Source organism: Podarcis erhardii, assembly GCF_964252035.2.
Source record: "Podarcis erhardii genome assembly, chromosome: 2".
Classification (NCBI taxonomy): Eukaryota; Metazoa; Chordata; class Lepidosauria; order Squamata; family Lacertidae; genus Podarcis; species Podarcis erhardii.
The window spans coordinates 39,331,801-39,350,676 of NC_138498.1; the positions used below are offsets into that span (position 1 = coordinate 39,331,801).

Here is an 18,876-nt window from a genome sequence, read left to right on the forward strand (position 1 = left end):
ACGTGTCTTTGAAGTTCACTGAACAAATTATTGACTTTCTGCCTAACTTTCTGCACATAGTGGCTTGTAAAGGTGAAATAAACTAGTCCAGGCTGGCCAGGCTTTATGGATAGAGCACTGAAGAAATCTTGGAATATCTACTATTGTTAAGCTTGCACATGACAAAATAACTGCAAAACAAGCTCTCAGTGTGACATCACAGGGAGTCTTTTAATTAAGTACGGCAGTGCTGATCACAGAGGTAAGGCATTGTGTTTATTTACAGTGTGGTTTTTATATATATATATATATATATATATATATATATATATATATATATATTTGACAGCATCCCTTTAAATAAGGATAAAAAGCCCTGTACCGCATGGCAGTGTAGCACCTAAAACTAGTCTGTATTCAAGTGCTATTAAAAAGCCTCAATGGAATGACTTCTAACTTTTTGCATATTAAAATTAAGTAAAAGAAAACAAGCATGTGAAGGATTGTTCTATCCTACCAGTGCACTGTGTGAACATTTGTACAATAGAAAATTCATGCTTTAAATAGTGACCTTATTAAAAAAAACTTAACATTTTTTTATACAACATGCAGCAATATTAAAACCAGTTGTTCGTTCTTCCCCTACTTGACCTCAGAGGTTTAGTCACCCTAGTGAGGCTGGAGTTCTACACATATTGAGGTCTGCAGAGACAGCTCTCCTGGTCCAGGCTGTTCTTCAGCCAAGAAGACACACGAGGGCACGTAGTCCTTTTTGTACTGTCTTGATTTCCAACAACTCCTTCCAGTAACACAATATTAAATACACTCATTTGGTAAATAATTTTGTAATTAGCTTTGGTTTGCAATACTTTTACACAGTTTCAGGAAATGGCCAGATCCGTCCAAAGCAGCCACAAACTGTTTCTTACACATGCCCTTCCATACTGTGCGACCTTTCTGAATTGCAGTGCACAGAGGTTTATAGAAGAAATAAAAACACTGATGAATTGGCCAGTACTGCAAAGTACCCAGCTAGCCAAGAAGAACAAGCTCCTCCTCTTTGGATGTGGATTCATAGCTGTTCTCTGGAAGACCTTGCATGGGATTTTCACTCTGCTCCCTGCACTACAGGTGAGGCTGGGCAGGAAATCCAGAAAAAAGCAATGGCTAAGGCAGGAAGATATTGTGGACTTGAGCATCCTGTGCAGTTATTTCTGTGTCACAATACTGTAAATGGGAGCTTCTTTTCACAAGCCTTAGGCAATTAAAAGGTTGAATATGATGTCAATGAGGCTGCTGCTTGTGTAGTGTAGATCACAGACAGGTGTGTTGAAGGAAAGGATGTCTTGAAAGAGGTGCAGCACCATGTGAAGGAGGCAGTAGAGGTTTATTTTTAAAGGCGATTCTTCTCACTGGTGTTGTGTGCATTGCAAGGTATCTGTTTGGTTCAGTTGACTGCTATTGTCTTGCTGTTCTGAGGTGCCATTCTGCTGTAGTAGAATGTGCTTTGTGATGCTGCACGCTTCCATGCTAGGTGTTTTTGGCTGAATGCTTCACGCTTTCTGTGGGACATCAGCATGATGTCATCAAATTATTATCCTGTTTTTCCTTCTGTCTCTTCATACCATTTTTAAAAGAGAACAACAGTACGATCCCCATAGCTGTAGATCACCATAGTACTATTCTATCCTTTTTGTGTGGATTTTATGTACACTCTGACATACTGGGCAGGTGAACCTGTTGCTAGTCATCTACTTCAGCACACCATCCCTATTAGTTTTTCCATTTACGCAATTTTGTAAGTATGGCTTTTCAAAGCATCTTTCTATTTGTGCTAGAACACTTTTGCCTATTTATTAGAACTGAAATAATCACACAATTGTACTTACATGAAAAACAATTTAACTCAAATTTTAAGAATTGAAATTGCTTTAAAAATTGTTGTTTTCTTACCATTATCTTAATTTTAAAAGTGCTGTCTTTTTTAAGAAGCCATAAAAGTAAACCATATAATAGAACTTTTAAAAAGTGGTTTGTTGTAAATTAAAGGATTAATTTGGCTTTTTTTAGAATGGTCCCTTTCCCACTTCCATGCCTATGTCATGTCATGTCATGTCTAGTGGTGCAGATTACACATAAAACAAGTATGGAGTGTGGAAAGTTTTTCTGTATGGAAAAGACTTTATGGAGAGTAATGATTGTGCACAACTAAGAGTTGCCAATTTGGAAGTACCTATATAAGTACCTGCCCTCCCCTTTCAACATATGTCTCACCACCTGCTTAAGTTGTATTAATTTATAGCACCAATATATAGTTCAAGCAAAGTTTCACTCAAGGGCCATAAAGATCATAGCAGACTATTGTTTTAAAGGCTTATTCACCTGCTTAACTAGTATTTTGAAGCATGGTGCACCTTTGACAGCAGCTGCCATTTTCAGATTTGGTTGCAACAGGAAGCAGAAGTGATTTTGTTTTTAAAAAATAAATTAATAAATCCTGACATATAGGGACCGGTTTAGTTAAAATACGCTTTCCATCACTGTAGATACAGTAGTGTAATTTGTTTTAAACTACCACCTAGCTTTGAGCCAAGTAGGATACATTTTAAGTGCCGTTGGGACTTTTGCTTCTACATTTCTTTTGTCAGTCTCATAACTAGACTCAAGATTTAGCCCCCAGTCAACTATCTGCTTCCTCGGCCCAACCACTCAGCATTTGGTCTATAGGCAAAAGTAAAACTGAGGGGAATGTAAAGGGTTTTGAACTTGCTAGAATGAAAGATAAGAAGGTATGTGCAAGAAGACAAACGGTAAGCTCACTGGGCATTAAGGAAATTATTAATAATCATTTACAGTCATACCTTGGGTTGAATGCGCTTCAGGTTGAGCGTGTTCAAGTTGCGCTCCGCGGCAACCCGGAAGTAACGGAGCGTGTTACTTCCAAGTTTCGCCGTTTGCGCATGCACAGACGCTCAAAATGATGTCATGCGCAGACGTGCCATCGCTAGTTACATTTGCTTCTAGATGCAAACGGGGCTCCGGAACAGATCCCGTTCAAATCTAGAGGTACCACTGTATAGGTAAATTATAACATTCAATTGTTACTGTGGACATTCAGCGGTGTAGTGAGGATCTGTTGCTCAAGTGGATCTGAGTATAGTTTGGAATTGTGGCTGAGGGCTGGGCCCTCACTTTGTGGTATAAAGGGGGAACTATGGTTAAAACGAATAAAGGGTAGATATCTCACAACATAGTGCTTTGCTCATTACCCAGACTTTGTTTTTTATATGTAGTTGTGGAGTCATCACCTGGGTGAAGCCTACCCACATGTGAACAAAGGAACCCTACCAGGCTGGCAGCATTTGCATCTTCTTTTAATGAGGCAACATATTTGAGTGATACATTGCAATATTCTTGTCTGCTCTCAGGAAAGCGATGGTTAGGAACATAATGAGTATCTGGTGCTTGGTATGAAGTCCATGGGCTGGGAAATGGTTGCTGCGTAGCTGGGCCTGCTGTGGCCCTGCCTTGTACCAGCTAGCCTGACTTTGCCCTAGATGAAAACCTGGCAGCCTCCTTTTGGGGGTCTGCCCTGTGCAGTAACAGGTGTGAGCATTCTAGCAGCAGCTTGATGGTCATGTATGATACTGCATACAGATTTGTTGCGACATGCAGAGAAAACCCAGACTGCGTTCTGTACCATCACTGACGGACTTAGATCTGGCAATATTTTAATTTAAAGACCGACAAAGGCCATAGGTTTAGGCTACAAGGGGTAAGTTGCCCAGTTTCTTCCACCGTGGTAGACTTAGTCGTAGATTTGCAACCTTCACTTGTTATGCTGATTAAACTTTGTCACTTTTTCAGATCGGCTCTGGGCAACATATTATTCAATATTATCAATTTATTCAAGACTGCCTGTTTATTAAACTGAATAAATTATTTGGTATATGAGGAGGAATGTGAGTCCTTCGAAGTGTTTTTGGAATTTGAAACAGAATTTAAATTGGTAATCCTTTGCATTTTTATAAGTTACGATTACTTTATTGCTTGTTAATTTATTCATGACGATCTGATACTCACGGATAATATTTATATCATATATAAGAATATGGTTGGTTTTAATAGTGTGTTGAAATGCTATAGATTTATCTATATCAAATTATAGATATGTTTATATTTTTAATTTAATTAAGAAATGAGCAAAATACTTATGAAGGGAGGAATGTACCCTGAAACAGAAAATTGATAGAAGTCGCCCCAGACTTCTAGTCAATTAAAAATCCTTCATTTATGTACTTGCTTTTTATATTACTCTGCATTCTTTTCAAGCTGAGTGCCCACCACATAAACAAGTCAGATTGCTTTACTTCTATTTCAAGTGCCTTTAAAATTGGTAAGACAGGGCAGAGAGAGAAGTGTTTAGTGAAAGGATGGCTTGGAGGTTACTGGTCTGACAATGGCTTCTTCGGGAGCTTACTTTTTTTTAAGTCTTCATGTATAGGAGGAAAGGCAGTGGCTGCCATGCAGTGTGTTGCAAGCTGTAAGTGAACCAAATTTTTCCCCACAGTAGGTAATAAGAGACAATATAGCAGAACCTGATCTGGATGATAGATATGTTAGGGATGAAATGGATGTGCATACCAAACATAATTCTGCTGCAGAGTGAGTCTTTCTTGGAAGCTACTAAAGTTAGCTGTGCTTGCTGAGGAGGAGACTCCTGCGCCAGAGATTTGCTTTGTGGTGTGTGGGAGATTATCTGGCAATTTCATTTGTAATAGGGGAGGGGAATGTCCTGGGAAAACTGACTCCAGTTTCTTCTCCCTGGCTGTCACCAGAGCTCTCTGATAAAGTATCTGAGTCTCTTTAATGGAAATCTGTTTGTGTTTAGCTGCATCCCCACACATAAGGCTTATTCTGTTCACCACTGTTGTAAATGCAGGTCCATGGTACTGTTCAAGTTGAGATCACTAACATCTAAGAAATCAATGTTGAAGATGCTGGGCCCAGTGGTGGTGAGGGAACCGAAACCGTTGGCTGAGCTAGGCGGAGTGAGGTCCAGCCATTCCATTGTTTCCCAAGGAGACTCTGTGAAGCTCATGTGCAAACCAGTTCCTTCTCCAGAAGAGGGAGACAGCTGGGTCTCCATGGGCGACAGGGGAGTGGGCAGGATCTCGGGTGTCAGCAGTTCATCGGCAGCTTTGTTGGAAAATCCTTCCATCACCCCTTCAAAGTGTGGTTCTTCACCCACTTTCAGTAGGGTGATTTCACTCGACCGCCCCAGAGGGCTGTGGGAATTTAACAAGATTTCCAGATGACTGTCGTTGCTGCTAGGGCAGTGTTCAAAGGACAGCTGACCTGAGGGGCCTTGCTCAAATGAAGCAGATGTCTTCAGTAGCGAGGAAGTGCCGGAGGTCCCCGAAGACATCGTTATCTGAGGCACCTTCTGAAGGCAAGGGCGGTCCTCTTTAGCATTTGCAGGCATTTCTGTTTGCAAACAAAAAAGGCTCATCAAGAGCAGATCTACAACTTTACTATGCCGTGCACCCCAAGCTACCCTACAACTTTAAATGTTATAAAACATCTTGCACATCAGTGATTACTGCCTGTCAAGACGGCAGACTCCTTTGTCTACAGTATGAGATACCCAATGGAGCACATCGTAATTCGCTGTTGCTGTCAGAGAAGTGTGTCCTACTTTGCTTTTGGTTGGATATAGCTTTATGTGATGCTATGCTAGAGTAACTTGGCATACCAGGAATCTACTTTCTGGTTCTGTGAGCCTGTAAGGTGTAACTGGGAATGCCTGGGTGAGAAGAACAGAAAGATCGCAGAAGAGCCAACAGCAGATTGTGGTAAGGGGAACACAGTAGGTGCTCCATCCAAGGACCGCAGGAAGGAAATCAGTAGAAGAAATTATCACTAAGTATATGTGTGTTGGCAAGGACTTGTTAAGAGGGAAAAAGATGAGCGGATGAGTATGGGACGTCCTACAGCAACTAGAATCTTAATACTTCACCAAACCATTATTAGGCATTACAAGTATAAAACATCGATATATAAAATTTAAAATATATACAAATAAATAGACATGTAAACTATATAAAAATGGGATTTCTTTCATTGGGATTTCTTCCCACTAAATAGTGCCATTCACCACTCTAAGAGATACTGTTGACCAAAACTCAGCCACCCTTGCAGTTACTTCCAGGTTAATGTCAGACAGATAGATTCCTGTATGCTTATATCAGATTCTGATTGTTAAGACCACACAATCTATTTTAGTGCAAGGGTGGCTAAACTGTGGCCCTCCAGATTTTGGGCTTCATCTCCCATCATCGCTGACTGGGGTTGATGTGAGTTGGGGTCCAGTGACAGTCTGAGGGCCACATCTGGTTGCTTAAAATAAGTCCATCAAGAAAATGCACTTTGGGAGCAGCACTTTCTTTCATGGGCTATGACCATGCCTACATTTAGTAGTAGGCATTGGGCTCAAATTATGGCTTACTATGACTAGGGGGTAAGGACGCAGGTGGCGCTGTGGGTTAAACCACAGAGCCTAGGACTTGCCAATCAGAAGGTCTGCAGTTCAAATCCCCTTGACAGGGTGAGCTCCCGTTGCTCGGTCCCTGCTCCTGCCAACCTAGCAGTTCGAAAGCACGTCAAAGTGCAAGTAAATAAATAGGTACCGCTCTGGCGGGAAGGTAAATGGCGTTTCCGTGCGCTGCTCTGGTTCGCCAGAAGCAGCTTAGTCATGCCAGCCACATGACCCAGAAGCTGTACGCCGGCTCCCTCAGCCAATAAAGCGAGATGAGCGCCGCAACCCCAGAGTCGGCCATGACTGGACCGAATGGTCAGGGGTCCCTTTACCTTTACCTTATGACTAGGGGAAATTCTCTGAAATTGCCATTTTGGGTACCACCCTTAAGGCAATGAAAAGCATTGGGGTTAGGGGTTAGTGCAGACACAGCAATCACAGTGCACCCTCTTTGGGCAGCCAGAGACTTCGCTCATACTTGCTTTGACCAGAACCAACAGTCTTGCCTTAGGGATATCACCTACCTCCAGTTTCAATAAGCACATCCAACAGTTCATCCATTTGCTGGCTTCGGGTCATCTGCTGCAGCAAGAAAAAAGCAAGAGATGTTAGGAAGTTGGTACTGGAGCCACACATTACTATACTCAAAAAATCAGCTTTGATGGATATTGAGAGATGCTTTCAAAAGAAAGCTGAAGCCTCAGACATATAAGGATGATAGAATCTCCTTGACAGGCATGTTAAATAAACAATGGTTCCTTAGTAGCTAGTTGAAACAGGTCTCCTACAATACTTGAGCTGTTTTTTGTGCGTATAGTAGGCTGTTATGTATTACAATTAATACCGTTATAGTTCATAAAAGCCTCAGAGAAGCAAGATCAATAGCCCTCCCAAAGTGGAATGAAAACTCCCTCCTTCACTCAGATGTTCAACCCGTAACTAATGTTACTTAGAATAAAATCTCACCACATTCATTGGTACTTAACTTCCTAGTAAGTATGCTTACGTTAGCTCCTGTTAACCCACACAAACTTTGTGTGACCCACTGCAATTACCTCTTTAGGGGCCATCCTGCAGTGCTCTTGTGTGTACTTTTTTGAACCAAGTGTTCAGCTGTAGCTTGCAAACTTAGTTCATTCAGAGATCATTCTGTTTCTTCTAAAAATTTAGATGGCCCTTCCAACAGAAGTCACCTGAATCACTTCAGCTGCTTATTCAATGTCTGAACAAATAAGAGGTTGAATGAATTTGCATTTGCTTTTAATCCAATTGACTGTATATAACTCTTTCTACAACAATAAATTCAGTTTTCAAGGCTGTCGGTAGTCATCTGCTTTCACTCATAGGTCACACAACACTCTCAAATCTGCAATTGGCTTTGATGTACATAACAATCAAAGCAAGCTATCTGCAGCCAAGCATAGCCTACCAAGCACCAGACTGTTACCTGTTTCACAGCATCAGCGTAGGGTGGTGGCTGCTTTCCATCTGGGAGGGCAGCATTTGACTTGCAAAAGCCAGGAGACAGAATGGAATACTTCTGACTACCTTGTGCTGGCACCTGTGTGGAACCAAAATCAATCACAGGGATCAAGCCAAACTTGGGCCAAGACTGCTATTCCGCAGTTGCCTCCATAAATTTACCTCTTGCACATGGGAACAAATCAACAGTTAATGAGGTGATCTCATTGCAAATCCAGTGGAAGCATAAGAAAAAGTCAAGGCTCCGGAAGCCCATCTCCCTTGCTGTAATAACAGTTTTGCCATTGATAATGGCACTTACAAAGTTCTGCAAAGGAATTTTGAAATAATATTGAATTCCCCCACCCACTAGCAGAAAACTACAGTAAAGGCTGCCTGGTTTAGGGCAGGGGTGAGCCAACTTTTTCAGCAGGGGGCCGGGCCACTGTCCCTCAGACCTTGTGGGGGGCTGGACTATATTTCTTGGGGGGAATTAATGAATTTCTATGCCCCACAAATAACCCAGAGGTACATTTTAAATAAAAGCACACATTCTACTCATGTAAAAACACACTGTTTCCTGGACCATCCGTGGGCCAGATTTAGAAAGCGATTGGGCCGGATGCGGCCCCCGGGCCTTAGTTTGCCTACCCATGGCTTAGGTGACATACTTTCTTTTGAATGGGCAGGTAACAACAACAACAACCATGTTTCCTGCTTGGCAGGGGGTTGAACTTGATGCCCCTTGTGGTCTCTTCCAACTCTATGATTCTATGATTCTAAGTAGCTTTCTTACTGGAGCTGTGCGAAGATGGCTGCTGGGCTGTGGAGAGCTGCTGCGTCCTTCTCCCTGAGTGCTGGGGGACACAGAGAGGAGGTAATGGCTGTTTGGTGAGGGTGGAAGGCTAATGTGTTGCGGACTCTTTGCTGCCTCTAGTGGAGAATGCTGGGGAGAGCACTGTGGGCTTAGGAATGTGGAGGACAGTATGCCGCTCTGTCCTGACGGTTCCATGCAATGGCTGTTTACAAGATGGGGCAGCTGAGGTGTCCCACAGTTTCTCAGTGTGTCCAAGTTGCTAGCCTGGCCTTTCAAGGGAGCTTGCTTAGAGGCAAAGGGACAACTGGACGCTGGGTTTTCTTGCTTGATCGGAAAGCCGAAGAAGTGTGGAGAGGGCTGCTTCTCGTCCAAGCCGTGGCTCCTTTTGCGCTTCTGCAGCTGCATCCTCAGCTCTTCCACTTGCCTCTGCTCTTGCTGCAGTTTCCAGGTCAGCTCATTGATGACCTTCTGCTTTTCCACCAGCATCTTGTCTTTCTCTGTGTCAACCCTTTCCACGTCGGGCTGGATGCCAGCGCCGTTCATGCTTCCCATCAGGCTTTCTTCACACCCGCCTTGCACAGGGGAAGGGTGCAGGACAAAATGGGGGGAAGACATTGGTCCTTCGTTGAAACTGTCTGGCAAGGAGCCATTCACCGATAGGTCTGAGGAAGCTGGGGAGATGGGGGGAGTAGAGCTTGTGCTGCCAAAGTGGTAAAAGCCATTGGACAGCAGGCTGGCTGAAGACTGCGACTGGTAGCTGGAGAGAGAGTTGGTTGGTGTCACTGGGAAGGTGACGGTGGTTATCTCATTGAAGCTGGGCACAGAACCCCCGCTGCACTCCTGGAAGGGCCGCAGGCGTTCCATCAAGGCCGTTTTCGTACCTGATACAGGGAGGCCCCTTATTCGAAGCTGCTGCCTCAGCTCCGACACCTGGAATGAAAGCCGTTTAGTCAGTGGCAAGGTCGCTTTTCAGTTCAACTTTGTGGCAAAGTAGCAACCTGCTTACAGTGGACCCTGACCCAAATCTAAACCAGAGATTATTTGCACGGACAAAGAGTTGGGCTGGGTAAAGTTTGGGCTCCAAAATGGCTGCTATTAATTGGACTGGATACGTCAGTTTGTCCCTGTGCTGCTTAGCACAACATTACTTGGAAATCTCTAATTATTTCTATTGCCTTAGGTGCTATGCTGTCCAAATTAAAATTATGCAAGTTGTAATAAGCCTGGAGTGGGACTGAACGTCTGCACCCAGGGCTTATTTTTCAGCCGGAATTCAGTTTCAGCACCTCTCAGGTGAGCTCCATTGCCATTCTAAGAGAACAAGGAAGACATTCATTGTGAGCTTTGGCACCTCTTTTTCTAGAAAAATAGCACTGCCTACACCTAATGAATTTGTGGCTGGTTTTAACCTGGGCTGCCCTTCTTACATTTTAGATATAGACAGAGCAGTGCTTCTTGAGAAACTTGGGGGAAAGACAAGGCATGCTTTCCAGTCAACCATCATTACTCCTGAGGATACTCTCCTGTCCCTGCTTAGGAGCTGCAGCCCTTTGGGCACAGGCAAGTCCTCCAGGTGAAGACTAGGCAGAACACCAGAGCTTGTTGAACTTCCCATTACTTTGCTTCCTGTGGATGGCCTATATTTTCAGCAACAGCTGCCTGAGGTTGTGCCTCTGGCACGTGCTTGTGTGTATATAAGTGTTCGCTTAGGGAACTTGGTTTCAATTGATTTCTTAACGTATGTTATTTTTAATGCTTGAGGTTTTTTCTTGTTCCAGGGTTGCCTTTGTGTTAATTTTGTTTTAATTTAGTGTGTTAGTAAAATAATGGTTTGCATTCTTAAACAACGAATATTATTGAAATAGAACTGGCTCTGCCATCTGTTTTTAAACAAGCTACGATGTCCGATTTTATTAGTTTTAAGTCAGCTTTGGCAAATAATAATTTGGTCTTTTCTCTACAGTCCACTGACCCTAGTTGGTCTGTTGATTTTATGGTGGTGTTTGACTGCTTCAATTTATGTGATATTTGAATTTTGATTAATTTGGGATATTGACCGAAGTGCATATGTTAACCATGTGTTTGCTGGAGGAACACACTGCCTCCACATGCAGTTTCATATACCACACAGAAGGTTTTACACTTTTCATCAACTTTTGCATTCAGTACTCACTTTTAAATCATCCAGGTTGGATGGGAGAGGACCTGGCTTGAGAGACGAAATGCAGGATTGCCCTGAAAAGCTTCCCTTCCCAGGGGAAAGAGGGCTGTTGGCAACTGTCGATGGGGAAGAGTTTGAGGTTTTGGCCATTTGCTCATTGGGTTGCCTGTAAAAAATAAAAGTGCAGAACATTTTCCCCCTTTTGTTTTCTTCTTCTTTTAAAATACCAGTATTCTTACTTACTTCACCAAACCTTTATTAGGCATTACAAGTACTGGCCATCATAAAACATCCATATATACAAATAAAAGCCATGTAAAATATATAATTACAAGAATTATCATTGGGATTTCTTCCTGCTAAATAGTGCCAGTCACCGCTCTAAGAGATACTATTGAGAAAATCTCAGCCACCTTTGCAGTTACTTCTGAGTAAGTGTCAGACAGATAGAATCTGATATTTTCATTGTGCCATGATGTTAGACTTCCCAAAAAAGGAGATAGCACGTGTTTACATAGCTGGTTGTACAATGGACAGTAGAAAAGGATATGTTCTACAGTGTCTGGCACGTTCAAATAACTTCTGCAATGTCTATCATTTCTGGGGATGTTTAAATATCTGCCTTTGACAAGAGCTGAGGGGGAAATGTTCAGCTGGGCTCACATAAAGGCCCTGCGTTGGGCTGGAATTATTAATTTTGAGATTTAAGTGACCCTGTTATCTGGTGTATTTAAACCATAGAACTTGGGGGAGCAAATTTTATTTACAACTGATTTGATGAATGTCCCTTAATCTAGTTTTAATATTGCAATAAATATATTGCTCACTTGAATTATACCAGGATTCCAAGTCAATACCAATAGATCTAATTTTGCTATGTAAGAGCTGGAACGATCTGGATGTATAAGAGTTCTTAAGCAAAATAAAAAAAATCCTTCCAGTAGCACCTTAAAGACCAACTGAGTTAGTTCTAGGTATGAGCTTTCGTGTGCATGCACACTTCTGTGTATCTGAAGAAGTGTGCATGCACACGAAAGCTCATACCTAGAACTAACTCAGTTGGTCTTTAAGGTGCTACTGGAAGGAATTTTTTTATTTTGTTTTGACCATGGCAGACCAACACGGCTACCTATCTGTAACTAGTTCTTAAGCAAGTCAGAGAGCAGACTCAAAGGTTGGCAGCAAAAATGGCAACGCAGCCAATATTTTATAGTGCTAGCCTTCATCCAATATTCCATCATGTGTATACCTAGTTCTGCATACATCGTCTCATACTTGATTGAACTTAGGAGCCCCAGGATACATCTCAAGAAACTTGAGTGTATCTTATCTAAATCACTATTATATGCTTCTATCCATATTGGGATCCCAAAAATGACACTTTAGCTTGAAAAATCTGGATAGCAGCTGGTATAATTTGGTCACCTTTCTGAAAATAAAAGCGAGCTATTGCTGAGGAGTTACACTTTGCCTGTTTTATAGCACTTGTGCAATGGGTTGACCAACCTGAGTTGCTCTGCAATAAAATTTACTGCATCACCACTGTTGTCCTGAAGGGTACAATCCTGCTGAAGTTTGGAAGAGTTGACCACACTTAAAAGGGAGAGGCTTTCTCTCTTAAGCACACACTTTAATTTCCTATTTAAATTAACAGAGCTTAAAAGTGACTAATGGGCTGGAATGTGCCCCAAATTGATTGTGACAAGAAATCAAACCTGGGTAAGGTGGAAAGGTCACTCTAGGAAACCTTTCCGTTACCAACTCACTTCAGCTGCATGGAATGGGGCCCCGGATAGTTGAAGTGCTGCTGGTGCCGGTGCTGCTGCTGCTGGCTGAGGATCTGGAGCTGCAGGAAGAGCTGCTGCTGCTGCAGGAGCCTTGCATAGGCCGAGTCCATGGGCGGAGGGGACTTTTCCGCCTTCTGGTCGGGGGGAATGTACTGGTGGTACTTAAGCTTCTTCACTTTTGGCTTCATCTCCTTGGGCTTTTTGTGGCGATTCTTGCTATCGCTCGATGGTTTTGACTAAATGGGGCACAAATAAAAATTTCAATAAGATTATCTGCAACATGGAGTAACTGAAGTTAGTTAGAAAGTTTAGCGAGCTCCCGTGCCCAGGGCCTGTCAGCCTGCAAGTCAGTGGAGATAGTATCAAGACTGTGGGAGGTCATAAAAGATGTCCCTTCTCACTAGGGTTGTCGAAGGAATCCACTGAAAACAGAATATCAAGCAAATTTCCTTTAATCTGCCCATTTTATCCCCACTGGCAGAGACACTCGCTGTGGAAACTATTTACCTTAATTATCTACAACAAACTTAAAAAAAACCACACCACATGAACATGTTATGTGTAAATAGATATGTAAATTGCTTTGCTATATATATTATTTACATCATCATATATACAGGTGCCTCTTTACTGTCCTTGTTTCTAAAGTGTTGTTCGCACCCTAAGGCCACCTATATGCACTAATATGTTGCAATCCCAACAATGTCTACTCAGAAGTAAATCTCACTGACTTCCAAGTACGGTTACAATTTCAGACTTAATCTGTATCCTCTTGTGTATTTTAAAGCCAGTAGAATGCATTGCTCCTTATTCTTTTCACATGGAAAACCACACTTCCTGGGGTTACCTTGACTTACAACTAAACTGTTCCTCCCTGATGCCAGAGTGAAAAAAGCATGGTGCTGATAATGCCAAGGTCACTTCATATTCCTGCATTGTAGGGGGTTGGACTAGATGATCCTTCCAACTCTGATTCTATGACAAGTTTATATTGAACTGTGAAATCAAGGTAGCGAGAAGTAGAAGACTCTAGTTTTTTTGCTGCAAAATACTAACATGGTCCCCCCCCGCCCCCCCCCCCAAAACACAAGGAATGTAACTCATTTGTAAGTTATCTGTTGATGGCTGAGATATATGTGTCTAATGTGTGCTACATAAAAAAAAATGTTAGAAATTACAAGTATTTCCACATCAGCAGGCAATGAAACAGCACACAAACTTTTGCAAAATAAACCAATTGCATAGGAATGGAAAACATCAGAAGAAAGTGCAAATGAATATTGCAATTGAGACGTGTTTGTACATCCCTTCTTCCCGTCTGACCTTCTGTAGTTGAGTACAAGGAACAAAATATACAGGCACCACATCATTTGTAAAGGGCATGTTTATATATTTATTAGCCACACATTCCTTTTAAAACAGTCTGAAGCAGCAATCTGGTCCTTACCCAGATGACACTTCCAAGAATTTTTAAATGATATGTATCTAATAATATACTAATGCATGTTTTACAATCGTCACAGTACTGGTGTATTTTGTACTTGGATACTCTGACCCAAATATAAAATCTCAACATGTAACGCAGCCTTAAGATAGGCCTGCTGCCCCCAACATCATGGGGCAGTCCTCAGGTCACCTCTCCGGTGACCATTTTTAAACATTAGGTGTGTTTGGAATTACAACTCCCAGTGCTCAAGGGTGATTGGAGCTGTAGTCTGTACCATGGGCAGGACACCATGTTGCCCATCGTTGCTTTACGGCTTTTAAATATTTCTTTCATTTTTAACTTGGGCAGCATCCAGCTACTCCCCTTTCCCCCAGAATGCCTCTGGGTCCACCTCCATAGGAAAGGAGTAAAGAAGGAAAGCTATAGGGCAGTGCTTTGCCTTCCAGCTTCTCTCTAAATATCATAAGAAAAGGGACGGAGGGCCCTCTTGTTGCCCTAGAGGGACAAGGGAGTATTTTGTCTGTTTCGAAGGGCAGAGTTTCCCTAGATGTTTTGGGAAGAGGTACGTGCATAAGTGGTTTGTCTGTTACTTAGTGGTTTACATGGAATATTAAATATACATTAAAATTATCCATAAAAGTTAAGCAACTTTTTTTAAAAAAATAATAATAATCAAAATATAAATGGAAATTAGTAGTTTAAAATATACCAGTGTTTGGTTGGGAGTATGCGTGGATATTATTTCTGTTATCTGGGGCAATATTTCTGAGTATTGCCATTTTCCCTCTCTGAAATGGGTATTTTGTAGTGCCCATGACAGCTTCATAGAATTCCACAATTCCTGAGACAGATGAATGAGCCATCTAACACAAGGTCCTGTTGGCGCTATTGTTGGAAACAGCTTGGCTTCAACAGATCATCAAAGTCTCAGCTTGCTCCTTTTGCAGGTACTTTCACCCCAGAATTCTAATGGACCCAGTTTTGTGACACAAGGAGGTACTGTCTGGGTAGTTCCTAGCGACTCCCATCTCCGAGCAAAGCCAACACTGTAACTCACCTCCCCAAACACCTAAAACCAGTCCCCCCCCCACTTACTGCAGATGAGTGCTAGTTGTTGTCTAGCCAATAAGACATGTTAACAATTTTTCTTCCTACGTAGTGGGAGGTTAGGCTCATACCTTTGCAGATGTGGTAACAGTGCCAGGAGGTGTTTGTTGCCCATTCTGTTGTTTAGGACTTTCTGGCTGGCCATTCCTCAGAGATGTCATATCAGCCGTATCATTTTCAGAGCCAACGGAATGATCCTGGAATCAAAATAAATACATGGAAATTAATAAACATCAATATGCACATTTTCAAGAAGCCTATCCACATGCAGGCAGCTTACAGACTATTACAGAAATGGTCCATGCTAGTCTTGCTCAGGACCAGTTATCTTGACCTTGTTTGGAGCCTTAACTAGGACTGGACTACATGTTATCACTTTTTTCAACTGGCATCTCTCCATGATCTGTATTTAGAGCAGCGTAACATGGAAGTTTCCTTGCCAGCATCAGATGCTCCTGGAAACTATGTGCACCAGCCTTCAACAACCTAGTGACCACCTGATGTTACTGGACTACAACTCACAACATCCAATGGGGATTGTAGTTCAAAGCAAGCTTTAGTGTATTAGGCTGGGCAAGGCTGCTCTGTGCAATCAAGAGGATCTACAGTAGATGTTAAAGCAATAGCATGGATTGCCGACAGAAGGCAGTCTTCCATAGGGATAAGGTTCCATATAAAATGGGCTTGACACTGGAGTAGGTAAAAGAAATGGATGACAAGCTGTGAGAGCAGTGAACTACACTCCTAAAATCACTTGATCTTAAAATGGCTAGCTAGCTAAATCCAACCCACCAACTGATAAATGCAAAATTCTTCTGTAACGGACATTCTATAAATAAATGTGTTTTTAAAAAAAAAAAAATCAACAAAAACTACCTTGGAGGCCCCCAATTTCTCAGTCTCCATCATAATCAATCAGCATATTTTGCTGGTGACTCGGGACTCCCTGCCATGGCATTTCTACACAGCTGAGACCAATCGCATTTATCAGGCTAGTGTTATTAGGGAAACCAAATGGACGAATCGTTGGGCTCTGTGCCATAAGTGCTTGGAAAATGGAGGTGCCCCATGCCAAGTACACTGTGTAACAAAACTGCCGGAATGGAGGAGGGCACTCCAAGCCAAGAATATGTCGTGTTCAGGTTAACAGTGGCTCAGGATCCTTTGCAGGACACCCCCATGTTTTATGTAACCACCAGAGGCTGACCTTACAGCTGGCTTCCTCCATAGGCTACAGTGCCCTCAGATCTTGGCATGCATTGCATCTTTTTACCCACAACAAGTTCTTATTCCAGCCCTGAGGAGAGGAATATGCTTCCTCTGGCATCAGACATTTTTTCCTAATAGAAGCTCTTGGACTCATTGTCCAGTACTGGATGCTGACGGGGGGTGAAGACAAACGTAAAAAGTTTATAGAGAGGGACTGATTTGGAAGCACACTCACTGTGCTGAATCCAAGCGCATGTTTTCTGACCTGGATTGAGCTTGTGGGAGGTGGGTGTGGCTTGGTTCTGCAAATTTAATCCAAAGTATCAGGACGTCTCATCTGTCCAAAAGTAAGAAATACCGTTTTACCTGAGTTGTCCCTGACATTGTGGGTAACGTTGCTTCTGAAATTTTGATTCCGGCTGCTGATTCTGTGGATCCCTGGGAATCCTCGCTTCTGATCTGCTCTGGGGATAGCCCATCACTGCTACTATCTTCTTCAAAAGCAAAAGCATCTGAGGATTTAGAGAAGTTTGCTTGGTTACCTGTGGCAGGAAGGAAGAAAAAGACTCAGTGATAGATGATTCTGAATGGCAGTAAGTTTTTAACAAGTGTACATGTAGCAAAGCAAACAAGTGATCTTAACACACTACAGTATTCACAGCTGTACACTTTCTTGTTCCTGTCAGGTAGGTAAAGCTGTGATTTATTTGTGCTCAAAGGCAAGTACCAAAGCAGCAAATTCAGTATGGTTGACAAACATTCAACTGAGAACTATTATAGAAAACCACTAATGAAGCAGTGGTTCGAGAACATGTAAATGGTGTGCTAATAAAATCTGAATTCAGCAATTGGTTCCACTGGCTCTGTTGAAGGTCCAGCTCCACCAGGCCTTTCTCCATCATCCTGGGAGCAGTCATCCCACCTGAGTGCATCAGACGGAGAGATGGGAAGCATAACTATTGAGAGGGACTAGCTCCTTGACTCCTCCCCCTGAACTGTTTCCACACCTGCTGGCCCTTGTGAACATTTTGTAAGTTTAAGAACTGCTGCTTCAGCTTGCTTTCCCCCTCCTCACTCCATCCTTTCCTCCTTTTGAGTTCTGCATTTTAGATCAGAAGCCTGAGGGTTCCCATGTTTCTTAATTGCTCTATAAGCTGCTCTGGAATCATTTTCAGCTGCAGAACGGAATTACAAATGCTTTAAATAAATAAATAATTCTCAAACATTGGTTACTGGAACTATCTGATTTCCCATGAGGTTCTGATTCTCCGTGGAACACACATTTTCAGGATTGTTACTATTTTACTGGGTTTTGTTTTTTAAAAAATGAGGATCTTCTTTCTTTTCAACTGTTTTTGAAGATGCTCATGATTTTGTTTGAGGCACTATATTATATGTGCCACAGCTTGCACCCATCAGTCTTCAGACCCTCCCCCCTGCAAGATAGCAGATCTTTAATAAATCCAGAACCTTCAAGGATAGCATCATTAGAAGGCTCTTGTTTTTATCCCAAAATTTCACAACTCTGCAGAATGCAACCGTTATCCCATTTCAAATTGCATCGTCTCTGTATTAGTTCAGATTATTTATTTAAAAATGCAAATTTGTTTTTAAATGCACATTTCAAAGTGGATGTGGCCAAAGTGTAAAAGTGGGCAAGGTCATTCTATTTTTAAAAAATATAGGGCACATTTTAAGAGTCTTGGAGGTTGGGGTTACAAAAAAACCCTTTTGACATTCTGGAGTCACAGCTGGGAATTTGTGGGAGTGGGGAAATAGGAGCAGTCAATTTTTTAAAAAGAGAATTGATGTGTGTGTGTGTGTGTCTTGGAAGCCCACAAAAAAAAATATTGGGGGGTCAAATGCTGCTTGTGCACCATGGTGAGAATACTCCAAGAAACTCATCAATAATGTGCCCCCAAACAATTCACCAAATCAATAGCTTGCATGGTTTTTTCATCCTACAACCTCCTTTGAGAAATGCTGCAAAGATGCGACCCATTTTGCTTCTCCGCGAATCAATGTGGCTTATGCCAGATGATGCTTCTCTGCCACTCAGCATACTCAGTGGGTTCTGGAAAGTGTTCCTGTGCAGTATCCCGCAAACTAGCAGGCAAAAGCGCTTGACCCTTGGCTTTTGCTGATAAGTAAAGTGCTGGGAAAGACAGGCTCTATCACAAAAGCCCCTGCAAGGCTGGAAGACAGAGAGTAGGCAGTGGAAGGAAGGAAGATTCCTGCTACACGCTGTAATCTTTCCAGGGACATGTCTGGCTTTGATCAAGTTTCTTCCTACTCTGCTAGTGAAGAGGGATTTGAAGAGGGCAGGAATGAAGGAACCATTCTAGGGTGCTAGAATCCTGCTAGCTCTTC

General features: G+C 42.3%; 1 protein-coding gene across 9 annotated transcripts in view; it reads right to left on the bottom strand.

The window, feature by feature from the left end:
- Positions 1–295: 295 nt before the first annotated feature.
- MYOCD (myocardin) overlaps positions 296–18,876 on the bottom strand; it is a 230,458-nt gene continuing 211,877 nt past the window's right edge. For all 9 annotated transcript variants that reach the window (XM_081848660.1, XM_081848661.1, XM_081848662.1 and 6 more), the window contains 8 exons: positions 16,873–17,048; positions 15,369–15,494; positions 12,723–12,979; positions 10,969–11,122; positions 8,775–9,725; positions 7,965–8,078; positions 7,042–7,099; positions 296–5,466 (listed from right to left, as the gene is read on the bottom strand). In XM_081848660.1, coding sequence (XP_081704786.1) covers positions 4,901–5,466; positions 7,042–7,099; positions 7,965–8,078; positions 8,775–9,725; positions 10,969–11,122; positions 12,723–12,979; positions 15,369–15,494; positions 16,873–17,048 — 2,402 coding nt within the window. In that variant the 3' untranslated portion in view covers positions 296–4,900. The remainder of the gene's footprint in view (positions 5,467–7,041; positions 7,100–7,964; positions 8,079–8,774; positions 9,726–10,968; positions 11,123–12,722; positions 12,980–15,368; positions 15,495–16,872; positions 17,049–18,876) is intronic.